This window comes from Rhincodon typus, chromosome 27, assembly GCF_021869965.1.
Source record: "Rhincodon typus isolate 14 chromosome 27, sRhiTyp1.1, whole genome shotgun sequence".
In the NCBI taxonomy this organism is placed as follows: Eukaryota; Metazoa; Chordata; class Chondrichthyes; order Orectolobiformes; family Rhincodontidae; genus Rhincodon; species Rhincodon typus.
In genome coordinates, this window is record NC_063358.1 from 29202588 (window position 1) to 29228821 (window position 26234).

Sequence of the window (26234 nt, forward strand, 5' to 3'; positions counted from 1 at the left end):
TGCATAGCTGTGGTAAATTTCTGGTTCCTTTCTCCTGATTAAGTTGAGTTCAAGGGCATTCTGGGTGTTTGGAAGAGTTAATGATAAAGTCTGCATGTGGAAGGCAATAGCAATGGGTGTGGGCCCATCACTTACTGGAGCGGTAGATCTCTTTGGCTTGTAGCAGGTTCTTTTTAGAAGGATGGGCAGAGGGAAAAAGGCTTTATCCACTTACAAGCTTCTGGGACCCCTACTAATTCCAACTTACAGGAATAGGTACATCATCTACTATGAACAGAGGAGGTACTCAGAGAACTTTACCATCTCCTAGAAGCAGACTGAAAGGATAGGCTGCTAATAGTTGAGAAGGTGGATATAATCCCAAAATGTCTTGTGTGGGTATCCTTCCTGGCCAGAACGTTTTTCATCGGAGTCCAATGCTACATCAGAGATTTGGCAAAGGTTCTTAGTTCCTCCACTCTACCACGTACTCTCTAAACAGAGACAAGCAGCTGAAGAAGCTTCCCAGCATAGTTGGCTTCTGTATGATGCACAGTGCATTTGGCACACATGTGACTTTGCATGCAATGCATTTCAATGCTGAGGTCTATTGCAACCACAAAGGTTACCACTTGTGGAAAGTGTAAATTGGTGTATGCACACACACAGTACATCATCCTGCTGAGTGTCCAGCATCCCAACAGCACTCATAATGCTTTCAGTCTTCAGTTTGCTCCACCTTGCAGCTGATATTTCAAATCAGAGAGTGGCTACCTGATGCCATGGGCGATCTATTGACCACCCTGTGCAATGGGAAGAAAATGGCTGCAACTACACTGGACTGGGCAGAATGACCGCATTCAATGTCTGGTACCTGGACTAATATAGAGGACTGCCCTTGGCTTACTGTGTCACGACCCCTAACTGGAGTGCCTCCGTGGCCTTCAGTGAGGACTACTTCTCTTAGAGTTGGATACATGGCTGCCTGCTTGCTGCACATGCAATGCGTTTGCCATATAAGGTGCAGGTGTAAGATTGATGTAGCACGCTGCCACACAGTAAGATATGTGCCCACCAGTTGGAGGAATGCTTAGCAGCAAGGCAAGCTTCTTGGTGTGTGGCTATGTTAATTGGCACAGCATGACAAGGCAAGGCATGAATGGTGTGCGCATGCAGGTGGTCGCAAAGTGAGCGAGTTCTGAGACTAAACAAGCATCCCTGAGCTGCAGTCTAGTCCAGCCTGTGAGCTGGTGCTGGTCCCAAGGCACAAATGACCCCACTGCAGCCTTTGAATGCAAGTTGCTGATGCATCCTCTAATGCAAGTGTTTGCTTCCAGGTCATAATCCCAGTGAATAGCAAAAATGTTGAGATGAACTACATGTTTGCAAATGCCTACGTCCATGGAGGAGGAGTGACTGCATCTGGTGCCTGTGTATCTTACCTGTGTTGCAATCTGGTCACAGGCAACTGGATGTGGTGCAGAGCAAGTAGTGAGCTGAATCCGCCAGGTACCCATTTTTGTTTCCAGATCCCGTTTTCCCAATATTGAACTTATTTGGCACATTTGGTAAGACGGGAGCGTGGATAATAATGAGGTTAGTTGTAGTTTTAATGAGGTGTATAACAAGCGTCAATCCCCCCCAAACTGGCATCTTACTGCTGCCTAGCGAGGATCTCACCGTGCTGCTTGTGAAAAGTATAAAAGATGGAGTGAGATGACCCTGAAGTTGATATGGGCCTCTCTGCATCTATCGTCCAAATCTTCTGCATATCTCAGCATAGTTCATGTTGCTTCGACTCACATAAGTTTCCACCTTTAGAACAGACAGCTTGCAAGCAATCTACACTTATTTTCACTTTCACTACATGGTCACTCACAAGTATAGCTTCTAAGTATTATTGAATTCTAAAAGAGTAAAATAATGAGGGCACGGACCCAGTGGCAGTGGGGTTGTAATTAAAGATCCCCCGTTCAAGGCAAATGGGAGAAGAATTAAACGTGGCAAGAAAGAGTGGTGGAAGCAGATTCAATAATGGCTTTCAAAAGGCAATTGGATAAGTACTTGAAGGAGGAAAATTTGCAGACCTATTGGGGGTGGGGGGAACAGGGAAAGCAGGAAATTGGTAAAAACAAAAAAAAATGACCTTTTTAAAGAGATGACATAACCCCAATGATCAAATGACTCCCTTTTCTGTTGCATCAATCCATGACATTATCACATGATTGCAATCTTTTGAAAATTTATTTCATTGAATTAAATAAGTTGGAGGGTTTCATTAACTGAAAACTTTTGACATCACTAAAATTTTGTTGCATAAACCTCAGTGAGCTGGGATATCTCCTCCCAAAGGACATCAGAGATACTCCTGCTGAGATCAGCCAGATGTTAATAACTGACCAGGACAAAGTTTCTTCAAGCACTATTTTCAGAGGGAGTTTCTGAGAGATGGGAACAAAACTGGTTCTCATATGCAGAGTGACTGATGCATTTTTTTCCCTTGAATGAATCATTATCTCAGGCTAATTGTGGTGCCATATTTCCAATGACATTTTTTCCACTCAGTGTTTTACTGAGCTTTCAGTCATGTTATTTGGAGCCTTTCAATATCATTCCAGTAGATTAAGCAGACATACTAGAGAAAATACCTGCAGGATTGGCAATCTTCTCAACTCACCAGCGAGTCCAGTGATTGGCGGAAGTTATTTTAAGTCTCACTGTTCACAAGGAGAAACTGCTGTCTGCATTTTCAAATGTCCCCTGTAAATCATGGGCTTAAAACATCCACAAATAGCATGAATGTTGTAAAGCTGTTTCTCATATGGGTTCAATCAAAACATGACAGCAGACTATGTTAGAGATAGTAGGAACTGCAGATGCTGGAGAATTCGAGACAACAAGGTGCAGAGCTGGATGAACACAGCAGGCCAAGCAGCATCATAGGAGCAGAAAGGCTGACGTTTCGGGCCTAGACCCTTCATCAGAAATGGAGGAGGGGAAGGGGGTTCTGAAATAAATAGGGAGAGAGGGGGAGGCGGATAGAAGATGGATAGAGGTGAAGATAGGTGGAGAGGAAACAGACAGGTCGAAGAGGCGGGGATGGAGCCAGAAAAGGTGAGTGTAGGTGGGGAGTTAGGGAGGGGATAGGTCAGTCCAGGGAGGATGGACAGGTCAAGGGGGCGGGATGAGGTTAGTAGGTAGGAGATGGGGGTGCGGCTTGAGGTGGGAGGAGGGGATAGGTGGGAGGAAGAACAGGTTAGGGAGACAAGCTGGGCTGGTTTTGGGATGCGGTAGGGGGAAGGGAGATTTTGAAGCTTGTGAAATCCATATTGATACCATTGGGCTGCAGGGTTCCCAAGCGGAATATGAGTTGCTGTTCCTGCAACCTTCGGGTGGCATCGTTGTGGCACTGCAAGAGGCCCAGGATGGACATGTCATCTGAGGAATGGGAGGGGGAGTTGAAATGGTTCGCGACTGGGAGGTGCAGTTGTTTATTGCGAACCGAGCATAGGTGTTCTGCAAAGTGGTCCCCGAGCCTCCGCTTGGTTTCCCCGATGTAGAGGAGGCCACAACGGGTAGAGCGGATGCAGTATACCATATTGGCAGATGTGCAGGTGAACATCTGCTTGATGTGGAAAGTCTTTTTGGGGCCTGGGATGGGGGTGAGGAAGGAGGTATGGGGGCAGGTGTAGCTCTACCTGCGGTTGCAGGGAAAAGTGCCGGGTGTGGTGGGGCTGGAGGGGAGTGTGGAGCGGACAAGGGAGTCACGGAGAGAGTGGTCCCTCCGGAAAGCAGATAAGGGTGGGGAGGGAAAAATGTCTTTGGTGGTGGGGTCGGATTGCAGATGGCGGAAGTGTCGGAGGATTATGCATTGGATACAGAGGTTGGTAGGGTGGTATGTGAGGATGAGGGGGATTCTTTTTTGGTTGTTATTGCGGGGATGGGGTGTGAGGGATGAGTTGCGGGAAATGTGGAAGACACGTTTGAGGGCGTTCTCGACCACTGAGGGGGGGAAGTTGTGGTCCTTGAAAAACGAGGACATCTGAGATATACGGGAGTGGAATGCCTCATCCTGGGAGCAGATGCGGCGGAGGCGAAGGAATTGGGAATAGGGGATGGCATTTTTGCAGGAAGGTGGGTGGGAGGAGGAGTATTCTAGGTAGCTGTGGGAGTTGGTGGGCTTGAAATGGATATCGGTTTCTAGGTGGTTGCCCGAGATGGAGACAGAGAGGTCCAGGAAGGTGAGAGAGGTATTAGAGATGGTCCAGATGAACTTAAGGTTGGGGTGGAAGGTGTTGGTGAAGTGGATGAACTGTTCGAGCTCCTCGTGGGAGCACGAGGCGGCGCCGATACAGTCATCAATGTAACGGAGGAAGAGGTGGGGTTCAGGGCCAGTGTAGGTACAGAAGAGGGATTGTTCCACGTAACCTACAAAGAGGCAGGCATAGCTTGGGCCCATGCGGGTACCCATGGCCACCCCCTTTGTCTGTAGGAAGTGGGAGGAATTGAAGGAGAAATTGTTGAGGGTGAGGATGAGTTCGGCTAAGCGGATGAGGGTGTCAGTGGAGGGGGACTGGTCGGGCCTGCGGGACAGGAAGAAGCGGAGGGCCTTTAGGCCATCTGTATGGGGAATGCAGGTGTATAGGGACTGGACGTCCATGGTAAAGATGAGGTGTTGGGGACCGGGGAATCTTCTCCTCTATCCATCTTCTATCCGCCTCCCCCTCTCTCCCTATTTATTTCAGAACCCCCTTCCCCTCCCCCCATTTCTGATGAAGGGTCTAGGCCCGAAACGTCAGCCTTTCTGCTCCTATGATGCTGCTTGGCCTGCTGTGTTCATCCAGCTCTGCACCTTGTTGTCAGCAGACTATGTTACATGTGGTAGAAAATACATCAAGGTCCTCCCATGTTTAAGTAAAAGAATGACTTCAGGCAACAGCAGGTCCTAGTACTTTGGAATCCACTCCACCGTGGAGAGGAACAATGGCTCATTGCTTGCCACTATTGCCTCACAGCACCAGGGATGCAGGTTTGATTCCAGCCTCAGGGCGACTGTATGTGTGGAGTTTGCCCATTCTCCCTGCATCTGTGAGGGTTTCCTCTGGGTGCTCTGATTTCCTCCCACAGCCCAAAGATGTGCAGCTTAGGTGGATTGGCCATGTTAAATTGCCCATAGTGTCCAAGGGATGTATAGGCTTGGTGGATTAGCTATGAAAAATGTAGGGTTACAGGGATAGGGTAGGGATGTGAGTCTGGGTAGGATGCTCTTTGGAGGGTCAGAGGATGGGCTGAATAGCCTGCTTCCACACTGTAGGGATTCTATGATTCATTTATATTGTGAGGAAGATTCCAGAAGAACAGGCAAATGAAAGAAAATGACATCCATTATGGTCTTGGTGAAGACCAGTAATTTTCTAAAGGAAATTCAGGTTCACAGTTATTAACAGAAAGAACTACCCAACAAAACTTTGTGTTAAAATAAACAAGTCTTTACTCCACAAAAATTAGTCAAAATTGATATTACTAATTTAATGTTATACTTTGTAAACACTGTTTTATGTTTTTTAAACATAAAACTCTCAATAGACCAACTTCTGTTCTATGTTTGTTTCTGCACAAGAGTTCCCCAATACTTTACAACGTTGTTACACCTCATTAGGGTGATGCGCTGGGAGTCAATGAGTATCAGGTTACATGGTGGCTTATTTAGCTGGATCCTCTCTATCTCTCTTTCTTTCTCTCTCTGTATTCTCATCTACATCTGTTATACCTCATCTTGTGGGCTGGCAATCTGTACTGTGCTAATCATTCATCTATAACCTCTTAACCAATGACCAGGGAGAGCTATTCCTGATGGAGGGATGACCATTGTCCCCTCACCCACCTTCATTTTAAGTTTGGATTTCACTCCTACTAAGAAGAAAAATTTCTTATTTTCTAAAACATTACATTCATAACAGAGTAGTGTGGCACCCGATAACTCTTTTGTTTATATTAGTAGCGGAATACTGTGATTCGGTTAAATGAGGTCTCATGCTATAGAGAAATAATAAATAGGGAATACTAAGAGAGCACAACTTTAGCTTCCAACAGTCCACCCTTTGGGAAGGAAATGTCATTAGTGACTTCGGACAACTAATGCTTAACTAACACACCCTATTCCTAAGGCACAAGTTTGGTTCTCTAATTTCTTGATTACATATTGCAGACAACATGCTAAACCTACTAGAAGTGATAATGTCAAGCTTCAAACAGCTACTAAACATAAGGTCAAAATCATCAACCAAGATGTCTGATTAATGTTATCAACCAAGTCATACCAGGAACATTCTAGTTTTTGAGTTTTTCAGTTTCAGTTTCTTCTCCTATTTCTTTGTTGTACAGGATCTTTTCAACCAGATTTTTACTTTTCCCAAGGTATTGTTCCTATCTAGGATTGATCTGAGATTTCGAAACAAAGAGAGGATTGGGTGTCAAAACTGAGAGATAGCTTTAAGCACCTCTTTTGCATGGATATATTTACTCTCAGCATGGTGGTGTTATCTATGGGTATGTGGGCCAAAATATACTGGCCTATCATAGTTGATCTCAGTGGGTTGGAAGTAGATATCTCCCCCTTTGGTCTTCCTGTTTTTTTACCTTTCCTTTTCTTACATCAAGTTGTTGGATTTCTCTGTCTCTTCTCCCTGGTTCCACAAGACAATAGACAACTATCATCTGGAATTTTGCTGAATGTGGTACAGTAAACTTTTTGTTATCCAGCAACTAAGGGACTAGGAGTGTGCCAGTTGATGAAATATTCCAGATAATCATGAGGTCCACAAGTAACACGCAAAAGCACACAGTAAGCAATAGAATCATAATTCAGGGGTGTACATACCACTGTCATACTTCATTTACAGCGTAAATTACTTCAATAATGCAACTTTGCCTTAAATAAAACTTACTAGCATACATCCTTTTCACTCACACCCTCAATGGACTGCTCAGACATTGTGGTATTTGAGGAGCAATTGAATTGAAATCAAATCAACTGTTGATATTTCATGTGGCCATTCGATTGAACAACAACTATATTTACATTGAGATAAATAAAGGAAAAAAAGCAATAATAATTGGGCAGAATAATGCAGTAAACTTTGTGGCATTTGAGCTATATAATTTTTGCTGGGCATGGAGAGTTCCGGTCCATAAAGTGCCAGTCAAAACAAAGTTTACTATGCATACAATAACAGCAACTCATCCTTTTCCAATTATGATACATACCATTGGAGCAATAGATCATGTAAAGATTTAAAAGATTCTCCAGTTCTCCTTTCACCTGTACCCATTTTGTCAAGATTTCTTTTTGAATATCCTCTATCCTTAGTCTTCAATTTTCCCAAATCCAAATTATTATCACTTTAATCTTTACCCCCTTCCAATTGAACCACATTGATTATTTAAAAGCCCATTTCTCTATGGATTATATGTCAGTATTTTGATCATTTAAGCTATATTTTCTTGCTCTTCAGGCCACAATAACCATTTTGTCAAGTTGGAGTAATGTTTGAGACCTGTTCTTCAGTGCTTTTTCACCATGCATTCCCTCACATAACTTACTTCAAATGTAACAATCCCTTCTGCACACTTCCTTGGGTATCCCAAGATCATTTCACACATCCTTGACTTTCAGGTGAACTTTTTGAAAGAGCAGAATTTAGGAAGGAATGGCGTGGTGGAGAGATGTGCATATTCTCTCCACTTGGTCTGATGCAGTAGATGGTGACCAACTCATCCAATTTAGTTTTCTTAAAAAGAAAGATCCATGGGCAAGAGCACACATATCTCCACAAGAAATCTATCAATTAATTAATCTTATCTCTGCTTTCCTTTCACTTGATTTTTAACTACTTAAGGTGAGTTATTCCGATTTGATGTTCTGTAACTTTCCTGTCATTATCTTCCATTTCAGATGGCTCATCATATTAGATACCATTCTGACTGATTCAAGAGCTTTAAAAAAACCTGAAAAATCCAGTATGAATCTGGCTAAAAGCCTGGTTACTAATGGTCAAATCATATCTGGCTAAAGCAGAATGTCATTTGCAAACATCAAAGATTCAAAATTGATCTGAAGAAAAAGTTAAAAGTTTGGACAAGAGTTTTGAAATGATGTGAACTTTAGTCTTCAATGTTAATTTTAAAGAAAAGCCCTGTGCTGTGAGAAATTCAATTTGTTCCCAAAACGCACAGATAAGCTGAAATTAAAACAAAGCACCTAAAATTACGACATGACATCACTTCTTGAATGGGGCCACTTCTCAGACCAGTAGAGAATCCTGCGACTCCATGAAAGGCTCAGCCCAAATATTGACAGGATTCAATACAAGGGTTTCTTGCCATCAACGTTGAACTGGACGGGCTTGCTGGGAATAAAGAAAGGATCAGGCAGAAATCTGTGAACAGCAGAGAGTTGAGACTGCTTTCTCAGAAAAGAGGTCAGGCAATGCAAAGTGATGCCAGCACGGTAGGTTCAATTCCTGCATGGGGCTGTGGTTACCGTGATGGACTCTCTTCTGACCTCTGCCCTTGCCTGAAGCATGGTGACTCTCAGGGTAAATCACCACCAGTCATCTTTCTCGAGCAGCCCTATGGTCTGTTATGACTGTGGTGGCTTTACTTTCTTACCTTTGCATCACAGAAACAGTTTGTGTTAGACTTTGCGTTCCATTCAAATCTTCACTCATCATTCCTCCTCTAAATCCATAATTGTCACTCTAGAGTTCATCAGCTAATATACCAGAGCATATATGAAAGAAACTTAACAGCAAATGAATATTATTATTGTTATACAGGTTACTATAAGTCATTAAGGAAAGCAATATTGTAGGATATATAAACCTGCAAAAAGGAAAATATCCTTCTGTAAATCACAATTTCCTATTATGCGAAAAGGTGCAGGCTTTCTTTCATTTGAAGTCCCTGGTTAGTGTCAAAACATTATAAAGGCCTTCTTTTTCTTCAAGTCATGTGAAGTATGGTAAGGGAAATTTGGCTGGAGTAATGGAAATTGTGACATTCAACAGCTTAAATCTCCTAAGTGGGGAGGGGTGCGGAATAACATTGAAAACTGCATATGCTTGAAAAAATAAAGACTGCTTTGCTTATGTTCTGCCTGTTATTTGCAGGCTGAGACAATTGACTATTGTAGAGGTACACATGCTCAGTTTATGATGAGATAAAAATTCTTTCATATTTTAAAACTTTACATACATTCATTGATTGTTATCATCTGTACAATGAACTGTATTCTATGGTGTTCATATTGTAATTGTGAAAGATAATAATCACTAGTTCAATCAAGAAAAAAGTAGTCGGTGATTGAACTCATTTACAGAATGCTTTTGCCTATTATAATGATTGTTATTATATATAATTAGTTTGATGATTTATGTTGGTATAATTATTAATGAGAAACATGTGATGCTGAAATTGTTGAAATGCAAGCAAGCTTGAAGAAACTGTAGAATTTGTGCAATATTATTGGAAACATTCTCATTTCCAGTTCTTAATCTTTCAAATCCATTATCATCAGGTTTAAGGAACATAAGGTGGAGAATTATAGGTGTTTGATGACATGGCCCAGGGTGAGATGAATGACAGAATTGGACCAATAGTCTGGTAAGGCCTATCTCAACATTGCGGTCATCTCACTCTATCTTTGATGCTTTTCACTAGGCAGCAGTGTGATGCCAATTGACAGGAATTAATATGTGCTAAATATCTTGTTAATGCCACAACTCACCTTACATTCAGTCTCGCACCTTAGCAAACTCTCCAAACAAAATCGATATTGGGAAAACTCGAGAAGGAAACCAGAGCAGGTCCCTGGTGAATTCACCTTGCTGCTTGGTCGGAACAACATCTGTGGTATATACCCAAAGTGTAGCCTTGGGATGACCAATGAGCAACCATACTCCCCTCCTCCTTGGATTTGGCATATTCCAATGTATCATTATTATTCTGCCACTTTTACTGAGTACTGGCAATGCACTTTGGAAGCACAGACTTTTATTGCAGTGTTCACCAACTACTCACAGTAAAATGATGCAGCAGGAAAACTTTGAACACGGGTTTTGAAAGCCCGCTCACAGACTACAGCACGCATCACCTCAGAGGTCACCTGCTCTCTTAAGCACTCACTCAATCAGCATTCACCTGCATGCTTCCTTCTTTGCCTTGCCATGTCAATTAGCACAAATAAAACAGCTCATAGCTTATCTTGCTCCTGAGTAGTCCTCAGTCTGGTGGATGTGCTCTGTCAATCTCACACCTGCACCATGTGTCAGCAGCTTCTGCAGCAATCAGGCAGCCATGTATCCCATTTGGAGGGGGTAGCCCTGGAAGCACTCATCTGTTAGGGGGTCCTGGCACGGCAACTGAAAGGCAGCTCTCCTTATACCAGTCAAGTGAATCAGCCATGGTTAGGCATCTGCTTAGGGTGTTTTTGACCACGAATCCATACCTCTGCAGTGTGCCCTGGTCAGTCCACTGGCCCTGTACTGGCATGTACTCCCCAGGTAGAAAGGCTAACAGAATCAGGGAGATGCATAGGGGCTTCTGAGGGTGTGGGCCTGGCTATCCATAACAGCCACCAACCTGACCACAGAGGAGTCAGATAATTGTATGATTTGCTGCACTGTTGCACCACTGGGCAGGGAGGGCCATTGTGCCCAATATACCTGTCTGTCACTCCTTTCCCCGCGACCCCCATGTATGTGGATGGAGTCTCTGATTGCCGGCAGTACAGGGTCTCTGATTGCCCCAGTCCACTCCTGCCTGGGGCTGAGCAGGTGGTAAGTCAGCAGGAGTACTCTGGGTATTTCTTCCTCAGCCTGCTGCGTGCAGTGACAGCGCTGTCACTGTGAGGTGCTCACCAGATTGTGGTCCCATACTTTCTAAGCCTAATGTTCCCATTGAAGTGTCAGGATATGAGCTGGTGACAGGGTGCAGGAGATGGTCTTGCTGATGCTTCCACTGAGACCTCCGTACCCTTGGCCACAGACGTCCAGGAGGGCATTTCTGCAAGGGTTGGGTGTTTCCCTGCAGTCTAGCAGAACCTGCATGACAAATGAAAGGGAAGGTGCCATGGCCAGTAGTTTGAAGCAGTGTGACAGTGACAGTGACAGTCGCTGTGGAATGAAGAGTGATACTTATTCAAGTGGCAGGACACAGATGTTGCAACATTCCTGCCGGAGCAGTCCAGTCTTATCTTGCAAGAGTCAGGATTTTCTCCTCATAAAGGGTGAGGACACAGATGGTGGACATCCCTTTCACCCACAAGTGCTCACCTTACCCCATTATGGGGAGTCTTCTCCTGTGGTGAGAAAAAGGAGGGGCCAGTGAATGAGATTACAGTGATTGGCACAGCTTTTAGTGCTGGTGCATGTGGAGGAAAGATAGTGAGGTGAATTGAAGGATTGAGGAGGTGGCACACAGGTTATGTAGGGTTAGTGGTGTGGGAGGTCAGGGAAGATTGGAGATAACGCATAAGAGCAGGCGTGTCATTCAATAATGGGAAGGGCAAAGTTTGAGCCTTTGTGGGAGATGCAATAGCAGATAGAGTGAGTTTGAGGTGGCAGAGATTAGAATGTGGCACTTAGCTGCCACAGCAGAGAAAGTCTTTGACATTTTTTTTTGCATTGCTGTCTGTTTATTCACATCCTAGAGATGGCAATAACTCAGGCAGTGACCTCAAACCAGTTGCAACGTCCAGATTGACTACAATTTTCTATATGGAGTTTCATCAGAACTTTGTACACAGGGCTTAGGAACAGAAGAAGGCACTTGGTCCTTTAAGCATCTTTGCCATTCAACAAGGTCCTGACTAATTTCCTTGTAACCTCAACTCAGCAATTGAAGAAGGATCACTGCACCTGAAGCATTGACACTGCTTTCTGTCCACAGATGTTGCCAGATCTGCTGAGTTTCTCCAGCATCTTCTGTTTTTGTTTCAGGTTTCCAGCATCTGCAGTTCTTTGTTTTTTGAGACATCAACTCCACTTTCGTGCCTGCACTCCTGACTCTCTATTCTATCAAAACAAGGAACAAAGGACTGCTGAGATAACAAGGTGTAGAGCTGGATGAACACAGCAGGCCAAGCAGCATCGGAAGAGCAGGAAGGCTGACGTTTCGGGTCTAGACCCTTCTTCAGAAATGGGGGAGGGGAAGGGGGTTCTGAAATAAATAGGGACAGAGGGGGAGGCGGATAGAAGATGGATAAAGGAGAAGATAGGTGGAGAGGAGACAGACAGGTCAAAGAGGCGGGGGTGGAGCCAGTAAAGGTGAGTGTAAGTGTGGAGTTAGGGAGGGGATAGGTCAGTCCAGGGAGGATGGACAGGTCAAGGGGGCGGGATGAGGCTGGTAGGAAGCAGATGGGGGTGCGGCTTGAGGTGGGAGGAGGGCATAGGTGGGACAAAGGACAGGTTAGGGAGGCAGGGACGAGTTGGGCTGGTTTTGAGATGCGGTCGGGGGAGGGGAGATTTTGAAGCTTGTGAAGTCCACATTGGTACCATTGGGCTGCAGGGTTCCCAAGCGAAATATGAAATGCTGTTCCTGCAGCCTTTGGGTAGCATCGTTGTGGCACTGCAGGAGGCCCAGGATGGACATGTCATCCAAGGAGTGGGAGGGGGAGTTGAAATGGTTCGTGACTGGGAGGTGCAGATGTTTGTCGCGAACCAAGCGAAGGTGTTCCGCAAAGCGGTCCCCGAGCCTCTGCTTGGTTTCCCCGATGTAGAGGAGGCCACATCGGATACAGTATACCACATTAGCAGATGTGCATGTGAACAACGCATCATCGTCCGGCACTTCCGCCATCTGCAAAGTGATGGTTCGTGACAAACGTCTGCACCTCCCAGTTGCGAACCGAGCGTAGGTTTTCCGCAAAGCAGTCCCCAAGGCTCTGCTTGGTTTCCCCGATGTAGAGGAAGACACATCAGGAACAGCGGATACAGTATACCACATTAGCAGATGTGCATGTGAGCATCTGTTTGATGTGGAAGGTTTTCTTGGGGCCTGGGATGGGGGTGAGAGGGGAGGTGTAGGGGCAGGTGTAGCACTTTCTGCGGTTGCAGGGAAAAGTGCCAGGGGTGGTGGGGCTGGAGGGGAGTGTGGAGCGGACAAGGGAGTCACAGAGACAGTGGTCCCTCCGGAAAGCAGATAAGGGTGAGGAGGGAATGAGTCTTTGATAGTGGGATCAGATTGCAGATGGCAGAAGTGCCAGATGATGATGCATTGTTCACGTGCACATCTGCTAATGTGGTATACTGTATCTGCTGTTCCCGATGTGGCCTCCTCTACATCGGGGAAACAACGGTGCCACACGAAGGTTGCAGGAACAGCATCTCATATTTCGCTTGGGACCCTGCAGCCCAATGGTATCAATGCCGACTTCGCATGCTTCAAAATCTCCCCTTCCCTGACCGCATCCAAAACCAGCCCAACTCGTCCCCGCCTCCCTAACCTGTCCTTCCTCCCACCTATCCCCTCCTCCGACCTCAAGCCCCACCCCTATCTCCTACCTACCAGCCTCATCCCGCCTCCTTGACCTGTCCGTCCTCCCCGTACTGACCTATCCCGTCCCTAACTCCCCACCTACACTCACCTTTACTGGCTCCAACCCCGCCTCTTTGACCTGTCTGTCTCCTCTCCACCTATCTTCTGCTCTATCCATCTTCTATCCGCCTCCCGCTCTGTCCCTATTTATTTCAGAATCCCCTTCCCCTCCCCCATTTCTGAAGAAGGGTCTAGGCCCGAAACATCAGCTTTCCTGCTCCTCTGATGCTGCTTGGCCTGCTGTGTTCATTCAGCTCTACACCTTGTAATATCAGATTCTCTGACATTGGCAGTTCCTACTATCTCTGTAACAAACGACTGCTGGGTGCTCATTAGTGGTACCACCCACTCCCTTGTATTCTATCCACCTTGAGATAAAGATCTATGTTCCATTAGCCTTTTAAAAATATCCTTTTTAGTTGTTCACAAATATTTTTCCTGCACTGTCCTATTTTGAGGTCCAAGGAGAAGACAGTTCCATTTTTAGAACTGAGGATAATGGTATAGTGTCAAGATAGGACCAATACCCAAAGTGTGTGCCACAGGCAGATGAAGTCATTTAAGTAGCTCCCTTCTAACTGGATTTGTTCAGAGGAGGAAATGCTTGTTTGGGTTGAGATGGCTGAATATGTGGGCTCAGCCTACAAGTTCAGCTGGGATAGGAGAGGACTCAACTGTCCCACCATGTAACTGGGAGACGATTAATAGCAGAATAAAAATATTTGAGAGAAAATATGGGTTCTTGGTGATGAAGGCCTCTGCTGACTGATTGTTGAGATGCACACCGGAAACGGCGTGGATGATTACTATGCTGTATTTTTTGTATCTTTTGTACGAACAGAAAATAAACTTGACTGTCATAGATTTTATTATCTTGTGGCAAGGATTCAGAGGAGATGGAAACTTGAATGTGTCTGTTGTGAGGATTCTGATGAACTACCATTACTAAAAGTGGATTTGTCATGTGGACCTCAAATATTGAAATGAAAATGTAACTGATTCATGTTCAGTTACATAATTAGGCTGCAGTTATGCCTATTATGCTGTGGATTATGTATTTAAGATATGATTGTATTACATTACATTGGCCAATTAAATTTGCTGAGATGATTTTGTGGTTAAATGAGTAAAAAATAGTAATGATTAATTCATGTGAGTGAATAAATATGAATTCCTATGGTTGTAAAAAGATAATAAAGAGCACGAAGCCTATAATTATAAGGGGTCAGAAAGCATGTTAATGGTATCAGTTGCAGTGATTATCAACACAGTCACAGGAAAGAAAATCTCATTAAGGGAAGTTTGAAACTTCTAATTTAGTTGCATTAAGAGTAGAGGGGAACTTGAAACGATATGAAAGATCTGCCTGTTTGATACTTATCACCATGTGGAATATTTGAGGGCCTTATTTAAATTGTTGGCACTTTTGAAACAGTTCCCAGGGACACGTAGACATTCACAGCATAGAGGAGGCCATTCAGCCCATCATGCCTATGTCAGTCAACAAAGATCTGACTACACTAGCCCCATTTTCCAGCTCTTATCCACAGCTTTGAAGGCTATGGCTATGAATATCTAAATACTGACTAAATGTAACGAGAATTGCTGACTCAACTACCCTTTCACACTCCCACTATCCACTGTAAGAAAAGAAATTCTCCTCAAATGCCCTCTTAGCCTTCTGCCTAATATCTTAACTCTTTGCCCCCTTGTTACTGACTTCTCTATTAATGACAAAGGTCCCTTCCTACCCACCCTATCTATGCCTTTCAATCTTTAATGTATCTATCAGGTCTCCTCTCAACCTTTGCTGCTCCGAGGAAAGCTACCACAGTTTATCTAACCTTACGCCAAAGCTCAGACCATCCAGCCTGGCAGCATTCTGTTAAATTTCCTCTGCATCCTTTCCAGAGCCATTAAATCTTCGCTACAATGCAGTGACCTGATCTGCACACAGAATTGCAGTTGTGGCCAAACTAGCATTTTTCACAGTTCTAGCATAACCTCTGCGCTCTTGTATTCTTTGCCTTAGCCAAAGCCAATAAAGGCAAGCATTCCCCATATACCTTCTTAACCACCCTTATTCATCTGCCCTTCCATCTTCAGGGATCAGCGGATATACACATCAATGTCCCTCTGATCTTCAGTGCTTTTCAGGGTATTACCATTCATCTCATACCTTGTTACCCCTACCCAAATACATTATCCCACATTCTTCTGGATCAAATTCTATTTACCACGCCTCTGCCCAGATGACCAGTTAATATCCAATTGCAGTTTACAGCTATCCTCCTCACTATTTATCACCCCATCAATTTTCATCTCATCCACAAGTGTCTTAATTATGTCCTCTGCATTTGAGTCCAAATTATTAATGTATGCTGCAAACAGCAAGGACCCCAGTATTGAGTCCTGCGGAACTCAATTGGAAACAGATTTCCTGTCACAGAAACATCCATCTACCTTCACCCTTTGTTTCCTGACTCTTAGTCAATTTTGGATCCAATGTGCCTACTTGCCTTGAATTTCATGATTTCTTATTTTCTTGACCAGCCTCCTATGAGGGACCTTATCAAAAATCTTGCTAAAGTCCATATTGACACATTACATGCATTACCCTCATCAATACTCCTGGTTACTTCCCCGTGCCCCCCAAAAAATTGATTAAATTTGTCAAGCACAAGCTTCTCTTAGAAAATATGTGCTGACTATTTCTGATTAATCCGTGTCTCTCCAAGTGCAGACATAGTCTGGCCCTCAGAATTGTTTCTAACAATTTCCCCACTGCCAAAGTTAGACTGACTAGCTTAGATTTTCCTTGTCTATCCCTTTCTCCCTTTCATAATTACAGGACGATATTAGCATTCCGCCAATCCTCTGGCATGTAACTTGTCACACGACACTAGGTTATAGCCCAACAGGTTTATTTGAAATCACATGCTTTCAGAGCATAGCCCCTTCATCAGGTAAAGTGAGCTCACTTCACCTGATGAAGGGGGGCATGCTCCGAAAGCTTGTGATTTCAAATAAACCTGTTGGAGTATAACCTAGTGTCGTGTGACTTCTGATTTTGTCCACCCCACTCTAACACCAGCACCTCCACATCATGCAACCTGTAGTCAGAGAGGATCTAAAAATTACAGTCAGTGATCCTGGTATCTCCTTCCTTGCCTCCCTCAACAGCTTGGGATACGTTTCATCCAGACCTGCAGATTGATTCACTTTTGACTCTATTTGACCAGGAGCAGTGCTAACATCTTTGGCAGCTGATCATGCAGGGAGTCAACCATCTCTGATCACTATAGGATTTGAATATATGTACAGAGCAGTATAAAAAAGACATGCCTCTCCTTTGTCCTCACTGTAAAACTGAACACAGGGCAACTTGTAGGGAATGAGAAGGAACTCTAGTTTGAATATGTAATCTTTTTAGTCTCCTGGTTGAGTTAGGACAGAAAAGTAAATTGGGAGGATTCAGCGTTAATGGGGTATTAATACATTGAGGATATAAATGAATTGAAATAAGTCACCTGGTAAGGTTTGTTTTTCATTGATCGGTCCTGCAAAATATTACTTCCCTGTTCTTCATCCATCAATGATAGGATCATATTCAAATGATTTTGGAATATAGTTCTTTACAATTACTTCAAAAATGTCATAATACTGTATCTTTTGTTGGCATATTCAATACTCTATTGAAATTTGAACTCTTATGATTGTCCAACGTTATACATGAGAATAAAAATATCCCAATTTAATGACTGAACTTTTCCAACAAACCTCTCTGGCTGCCACAGTTACATAATCCCCATCTTTCGGGTTGTTTTCTGAATAGTGGTCTTATTGACATTCGTATTCCTCCTTTTCCAATTGTCATGCGCTTTCTGAAGATCTCATCATTGACAATATTTGTTTCTTAGTTATGCCGAATGTGACCAGATCTCAGTGAGTACCACAGATTTAAAAAGAGAGTTAAATATGCTGCCTAGATGATGAAATTGATCAATTCAACTGAAGCCTTAGAAATTGAGCAATAAATGGACAATATCAGAGGATTGAAAATTGTATTAGGTCTGGACATTTGATGTTGGCAGTTAACAGGAACTTTTACTCGCATGTCCTGATGTATGCATTACTACATAAGGTGCTAATAGAGGGCTTCAGCATCAGAATTCCCAAGCACTTTTACATTTTTTGACATCCACCTGAGAGAGCAGACTGAGTCTCACAGAAAGGCCACTTCTATAAGGCTGTACCTCTGTCAGTGCAGTCCTCCCTCAGTGCTGCTCTGAAACATAATCCAATAGTGCTCAAGTCTCCAGAGTGGGGTCTGGGTGGAATTGAAGATGTAAGAATGACCAATTGTGTCACTGAAGCCTTTTAGTATTTATAAAATATTCAGCAAGGTACACCACCATAGCGTCACCATCTCTTTTGACCTGCGCAATGTCATTTCACTAGATTTTGACAATATTATTTTCAGCTTGCACCTCCAGAAAAAATATTACCATTGGCAAAAATAAAACCCTTTGTCCCGAATAACAGCAATGTCAGTAATTAAACAACCATAAATTTACAAGAATGTCATGAAAATGAAATTAATTTTCTCCAAAGTGAATCAAGTTGACACTTGATGTGTCAAAAGTTATTTTCTGAAAATCTTTTCCATGTTTCCATATTATGATAAGTCTGGGAATGAGTTAAATACATGTCACAGATAGTCCAGTAGTTTGTGTTTGAAATGTGCTTCAACAGCTGTGGAGAAACTCCTTCTTTGAATTCCAAAAACAACACACTTTGTTACATTTTCCCCACTTTGTTTTCTCACAGGTCGTGAGGTGACCATCAGACAACATGTTTTACAGCACTAGTCATCTCTAACATTGTTATAAGGTGCAAGGTTCATCACTCATATGAGTATTAAATGAATAACATGTTTTTCTTGAAGAATGGCTGAAACAATCTATCACAAGCAGTCAAGGAAACAACGGATTTAATTAAACTGGATGCACTTCATTTCAGCTGAATCAGCCTAAAGAAAGCAGAGAGTAGAAACAAACACTTGAGAAGCTTAGCCGGTCTGGCCACATCTGTGGATTGAAAAATACAGTTAATGTTTCAAGTCTAGTACCATTCTTCTTCAGAACTGAAAGGTGTTGGAAAGTAGGTTCTTTTAGACAAGGAGTAGAAGCAAGAGGGTAGATGGTACAGCAGGCCAAAGCAAAATTTAAAGGCGTTATTTGGGGGAAAAAGTGCTGTAGAAAGGGTGTAAATTAAAATGTAAAAGGGAGACAATTACAACAGTTAACAATCCCTTTGACTTTTGCATTGGGCCTTTATACCATTTTCCTTTTTGCTCCAATACAATAATTACTCAAACCCAGGATGTTGTCTTCAGTTAGTAGGCTACCTCTGTAGTGAATGAGCATTCCATCCTTCACAAATAAATTTCATACAAGGGGAAAGGAGGTTTTACAAAGAGTTGGCATTTTACTGACAGGCCAGAACTTCCTCCTTCTGTTTAAGCAATCTATGATTGTACAAATCTAGGGCAATAAAAGTGTAACCCTGATTTTTAGCCCACAACATGTCAAGAGATGATCCCTATCATTAATGAATGTCAGAAGCTGCCTACAGAAAAGAAAGAGATCCATTATCCTAAAACTGACATAAAAGTAACAAAAATCATTACAAACAAGGGCCAATCTTTCTACTGGGTCTTCTCAAATGGCACATTACCTTCATATTGTGAATCATCAGACACAAGTTCTATCAATTGGATTAATCCAATAAAGAAAATGTAACTTGTTGTAACATTATGTATATTTGGTCAATGTGTTTATTTAGCAAGTTTCTTTACAGCGGTAGGATTAGGAAGAGTAATGTAACATATATGAAAGTAAGGCCAAAGGATTATACTTTCAAGAGACTTCTGAAGATTAGCAAAATGTAGCAAGCCAATAGGACTCAGGATGGGAATTCTGCACAGTAGATCTGTGCTAGCACAAGCTTTGTCACTGATGGTCACGTAGGTAGTGGTGAGAAAATAGTGTTGGAGCAGAGGGTGGCAGAAAAGAAGATGGCATGGCCAACCTCCTCACTGTATTGAGGAAGCTATTTCCCACGTGACGTTGAAAATGCTGTGATGTGGTACTGTTGTGGCTATAAATTGGGTTAGTGCCCACTTGTGAGTGCATGAGTTGCATCTTGCAATCTGCCTGCCCCATTTCCCTTGTTGCAGGCCACAATTGAGAATCACAGTGCCTCCTTGTTTGAATGATTTTGGCATGCAGAATGATGCACTGCTGGCTGCACATTCAACAGTTAACCCAACTGTATGCAAAGTCAACATGTCCCATCTAGCCCCCTGCTCTTAAAGACAGTCTGTCTCTCCATATTGCTGTTCCTTCAGTGTCACTGGCCCAAAAATCTGGAAACCCCTCTCAAACAGCACAGTGATGTACCTACACTACAGGGGCTGTAGCATTTCAAGGAGTTTCACCACCAGCTTTTCAAAGGCAAATAAATATGAACAAGGAATGTTGACCTTGACAGTGACATTCTCGTCCCATGAAAGAATTAAAAAGCAAATGCCACAAAGGAAGGAACTGAAGAAACATGGACCTCATGCCTTGAAAGGCAACCGTATTGAGTTGATCCTGTAAAATGGAAAAATGTCTTTACAAAATGACTTCAAACTCAACTAATATTAAGTCAAGAGAGTGAAATTTTATGGTTGGGACTGATGCAATGTTTTCCTTAAAATTATCAACACTTAGAATGGCCCTGTTGGTAAAGGATGAAAAGGAAGAACTTGCATTTATATAGAGTCTTTCACTACCTCAGGACATCCCAAAGGTCTTTGCAGCTAATGAGGTCTTTTTTGAAGTGTAGTAATTATATTTGTGTAGGAAGAGCCAATTCATACATAGCAAGATCCCACAAAAGTGTTTTGATAACAAACAGATAGTATTTTTTAAATAGTGGTGGTTGGGGAAGTAAAGGCTAGAATTCAGGAATCATGAAAGAAACCATAACAAATGGGGATTTCTCTGGCTAATGTTAAAATAGCCTTTTTTCAATCTTTTACTCTTGTTAATATTTGCTTCAGTAAGATTCCTTCTTTGAGTGTAGAGGATTTTGAAACTCTAATTTATTGTTGATATCAATGTCCAGGTTAAAAATTTTGAACAGATTGTGGTCAGATTAACTCAGAAATAACCGAGAACATTGATACGTGAGTGAGGCTGCCAAATAACAGGGAATTTTAAGTCGTGGGATCACATCTTCCTGGGACTGCTCTGACATTGGCATAAACTCAATTCATGTACATGTCATTTTTACAACTATCAGAAAAACTTCAATCCACAAGTGTCAACCGTGGTTCAAATGGTAGCACTCATGTCTCTGAATCACAAAGATCCAGGTTTAAGTTCCACTGTAGGGCATCAGCACTGAAGTGAAGGCTGAAGCTCCAGTGAAATGTTGAGTTAGTGCTGCACTTTAGGAGCTGCCAACTTTTTGATGGGATGTTAACCTGAGCTCCCCACCTGTCTCCTTTGGATGGATGCAAATGATCCTTTGGCATCATTTTCAGGACATTTCGCCCTCAATCAACATCACAGAGAAAACAAAGCTTGTTACCAGAACTTGTTAATCACTTTAACAAATATTCCATCTAATTGATTATTTACAGAGTGAATTGTGTGCTTTCCTCCAGTTCTCACATTTCTGAGAAACTGCTAGGGTTTGGTCAGTATCGCAATGAGTTAAATTTAATTTCAGGAGGTTCATAAGCAACTTTCTCGAGAGAGGCCATTAACTCATTATTGTTTGTGGATATTTGCTGTGCACAAATTCACGACAAGAAGGACAATATTTTGAGAGTACATCATTAGATGTAAAGCCCTTTAAGATGTCGGACGTAAGTAAAAGTGCAATTTCCTTTTTTTATTGAGCTAGCTGAAATTGAAGTGCCAAGTCCCACAGCGGACTAAAGAAAAATGTGTGTATACTCATCACTGGTCAGTCCTTGGGACCATACCAGTGTGTCACTGTCAAACACAGATCTATGTGTACAGATGTTGACTCCAGTGAGGAGACCTGTTGCTCAGCTTTGAAATAAAATCCATAGACAAAAAGCAATTTTTGGCGAGGAAACCAGATAAATAAACTGCAGAAATTGCATGATTAGAATTCAATATATAAAAATTTATTTCAGTCAGCAGTTCAAATGGCATCAAGAAGTAACACAAAATTCACCTTGTACAATACACTTTAACAAATATTTCATCTAATTGATTATTTACAGAGTTAATTGTGTACTTTCCTTCAGTTCTCACATTTCTGAGAAACAGCTGGGATTTTGTTACTATCGCAATGAGCTAAATTTACCTAGGAAGGTCATGAGCAACTTTCTCAAGTGTGAGCTCAGATTTCAAAACTATGATCACACTCACAGCTGTTTTTAATTCTTGATGTCCTGTTTCAGCGTCCTTCACTCTTCAAGGTTGGCCGTTGGAGTTTACGTCATTTTGCTTTATTTTGCTCATGGAGTATCTATTGGAGAGAATACAATGCTGGCTAACAATGCAATAGCATGAGTTAAAAGTAGGGCAACACTTGGCTGTGAAAAGTGCTGGTGTGCAATTTGCTTTTGCATCTTACAATATACCTTCACAATAGAACTTCCAATGATGTCTTGAGGCCTGTGGTGGTATTTTCAAATTGAAATAATGTGGCAAATAAAACTACAAATAATGAGCAAGGTGTGGTAACTTCTTAAGGAGTGTGGTGTGATGATTCCAATTCCTTCTTTCAATTCTATTTCATAATATTGAAGATCACTACCTAGAGGTTACAGAATAGAATATTCCCATATTTAGTAAGGATTTGAAAACCTACTATTGCGAAGTCAACATGAGATGGTGCATCACCACATTTGAAAGAAATGAGATAACTCGGCAATTGATGACCACGGCTAATGAGGAAAATAATGAAAATTGCAGGAGGTAGGACGTCTCAAGGAGCTAAGATGTTCCACTGTTTTGATTTGCGCATGAATGAAACCATTGCAAGGAGTTCTGATTTCAACATCAGGATGCAGAGAAAGAGGACGAGCACGTATTTGGAATTCTAGGGAAAGACTTCAAGCAACATTTACTCAATGCTGGTCATATTAATAACCAGAGATCACCAGGCAGGTTTTAGAAGATAGATTGGGACTGGGCAAGGGAAGGATCAATTATTAAAAGTTGACAACCTTTTGTTTTTGAATTACTGTACGGTAACTCCATTTTATTTCAGGTCTTTGAAACTTTCACTTTCCTTGAACTGTTGTCTTGATCTCTAATACATGACACCCACTGTCTCGTCACGTGTGAAAAAAGATTGAAAGTGACTTGTACATGCTTTACTTTTAGATGTCTATGTTGTAAGTTACATAGTTATTACACCATCTACAGAATACACTGTATCTTAGTCATCAATTGTAGTTTATTTCTCAATGAACCTAAATAAGTATGCCTCCTTAATTATTAATTTTCATGTATGACAGTAATCACTAACAGCATGAGATTGTGGAGTAGAGTCTGTAACTGCACTGTTATCGTAAAACCCTGTCCAATGAAGTGGAACAATTCACACAGAACTGGCTGCCAAATACAGGACACACAAAATCTAACATTTAAGTTCTGAGAAAGGTGATTGCTGTAAGATGCTGAATGCTTGCTCTAACTGTTTGTGGTGCTTTTAGCCAGTTTATCCCAATCCATTATTACTGAAGTTAAAAGCAAAGTGAATTATGAAACAACTGAAACAATGTCACTTTTACACTGACTGCTGTTCTTTTTCAGATTTTGGATACATTGAAGAATTCTTTAATTTGAAAAATGAACAGGTTGTGTTATTTGATTTCCACACATTCACTGTCATTGAATAGAAAATCTAGTTTGTGTCTTGGTTGGATGTGCTAAGACATTACATTGATTCTGGTCTCCCTGCTATAGAAAGGATGTTGTGAAACTAGAAAGGGTTTGAGCTATAGGGAGAGGCTGAATAAGCTGGGGCTATTTTCCCTGAAGCATCAGAGGCTGAGGGGACCTCATAGAGGTTTATAAAATCATGAGAGGCATTGATAGGGTAAACAGGCAAAGTCTTTTCCCCGGGGTAGGAGAGTCCAAAACTGGATGGCATAGGTTTAAGGTGAGAGGGGAAAGATTTAAAAGGGACCTAAGGGGCAACTTCTTCAGGCAGAGGGTGAGTGCATGTATGGAATGAGCTGCCAGAGGAAGTGGTGGAGGCTGGTACAATTACAACATTTTAAAAGGCATCTGGATGGGTTATATGAAGAGGAAGGGTTCAGAGGGATATGGACCAAATGCTGGAAAATCGGGCTAGATTTATACAGGATATCTGGTTGGCATGGACAAGTTGGACCGAAGGATCTGTTTCAGTGCTGTATATCTCTATGACTCAATGACACATCATTTATCATTCTGGGGGAGGTTTTAATAAATACAACGTATTTGTACCAAGCTGTGTTTTATGTCATTAACTATCACCTTTTTTATTAATTAGTAACTAATCCTTACTGAAAGTTGAGTTTTCCCTTGATTTTTTTGAAGTGCTTTGACTTCTAAATGTAAGATTATTAATGTTATGTGGAGGGAGCTGAGGGGAGGGTGATAGAAAAATGAACTCCAAGAGCAACTCATTCAAACCCTTTCTTGCATACTTCCTGCTGATTGGTTATAGAACATCACTGGCATTGGCCTGGCACCAACTCACTTGAGCATTTCCACAAAATAGCAAAGAAAGGCTTCTAAAAAGGTTTCATTCAGTCCAATGGCATAGTTCAATCACAAAATATTAACCAAGAAATAGGAAATCTCACAGTAAGTAGTAAATAAATTACAAGTTTAGTAATAACTCCATACAGTGATTGACTCAGAGACATGTACTTGTCCATTATTCAGCACAGTGGCATCCATCTTAGTACAGTACCTAAATCATGTCAAATGTGTTGAAATCCATATTGGATATCATTCAACTTTGCTCATAGGCTATGTCTGAAATCCTGCAAACTCATTTGTCAAACATAACCATTCTTAAATATTGCTCATTCAGAACTTGATGTTCATTCGAAATTAGATTGCAACATCAGTTTCCCTTCTCCGACTGCTCACACTGCTGACTGGACTAATAGGCCTTTGCTGTTGAACTGAGCTTTGGTCTACTTTATCAGGGACATCACTCAAGAAGTTAAATGATGGCAAAGGTCCTGGTGGTGTGGAATTCACCTTTTGGCCTGCTAATATCTGCTCTGTAGTATAGTTTGTCCAATTCTGCTGAGTCGATGACTTGTTGCAACTCTGGTAAGGTCCATGAGTCTGTTCCATGGATGGGTACATGTACTGTACTGGTACTGACTCCTTTTCAATGTAGGGACCTCCTGGAAATTTAGACAATTTTGGATAAAGCTGTTTCTTGGAATTGCTCTGAATGTTTCTAAAAATACACTTGCCAATGAGGTGGAACATTTCCATAAGGTTCAGCAGCAGTGATATCAGACCTACCACAAACATAAATAAAATGAAGATGGTCTTCTCTGTAGGACGGGATATAAAACAATCTACCTGATGTGGACAGGGAATTCTTCGACAGACATAAATGGCAGGCATCACAAAGCCATATAAATACCACTGACCTAGTAGAAAGCTCAGTTCAAATGTCATCTTGAAGATAATGCTGAGTGTGTAGGTGCACAATAGTGCTCCCCTAATTTCGACCTTTCCTCTTTCATCAATGGCATACTTTAACTTCTTTTTTTCAATCTCTTTCAAAATGTATTCAGTTTCGCTGTCTTTGTTCTGCAGGGACCTCAGTGTCTCCTCTCGCTGCTTCAGTTTTACCTCTTGCCTTGATATGTGTATCACATGGCCCAAGTAGATAAGTGTTGGTGTTGACACAAAGAGGATTTGCAACACCCAGTAGCGGACGTGTGAGATTGGAAAAGCCTTGTCGTAGCAAACATTCTCACAACCTGGCTGCGCTGTATTGCAATCAAAATCCGACTGCTCATCATCCCACACATACTCTGCGGCTGTGCCCAGGATCAGAATCCGAAATATGAAGAGCACAGTGAGCCAAATCTTCCCAATCACTGTCGAATGTTCCTGTACTTCATCAAGGAGTTTTTCCAAAAAACTCCAATCTCCCATCTTTTTTATCTCTTTCCTGTTAATGATAAAGGCATTTACTTATTACCAGTCATGGTTAGTTTTACTGCATTAATGCAGCAGCCATCACATATTCTAGAAATGGTAGTTATTTAATCCTTAATAGCCAGCTAAGATATTCAGAATGGCTAATTTTAGTGCATGTTAGTGTTAAATTCATGATAGTGAATTTACAGTCCTTTCTTCATTTCCGACAATTTACATTGAATGTCTCATTTTGCAATTAGGATATATGTGAGGATTTGGTCAATAAAATTGTAATTCAAGAGTAAATGGTGTAATTTTATCAAGGTCATTGGAGTAGGAGCTCAGCCCCTTGAAAGTCTTCCTCTGTTCAATGAGATTGTAGTTGACCCAAAAACAAAGTTGCTGGAAAAGCTCAGCGGGTCTGGCAGCATCTGTGGAGGAGAAAACAGAGTT

General features: G+C 42.1%; 1 protein-coding gene across 1 annotated transcript; it reads right to left on the reverse strand.

Annotated features, from left to right (window-relative positions):
* Positions 1 to 23994: 23994 nt before the first annotated feature.
* LOC109921155 (gap junction alpha-4 protein-like) lies at positions 23995 to 25799 on the reverse strand. Its single transcript, XM_020521195.2, has one exon. The coding sequence runs from the start codon at positions 25794 to 25796 to the stop codon at positions 24723 to 24725; it is 1074 nt and encodes a 357-aa protein (XP_020376784.1). The 5' UTR covers positions 25797 to 25799; the 3' UTR covers positions 23995 to 24722.
* Between the last annotated feature and the right edge of the window lie 435 nt (positions 25800 to 26234).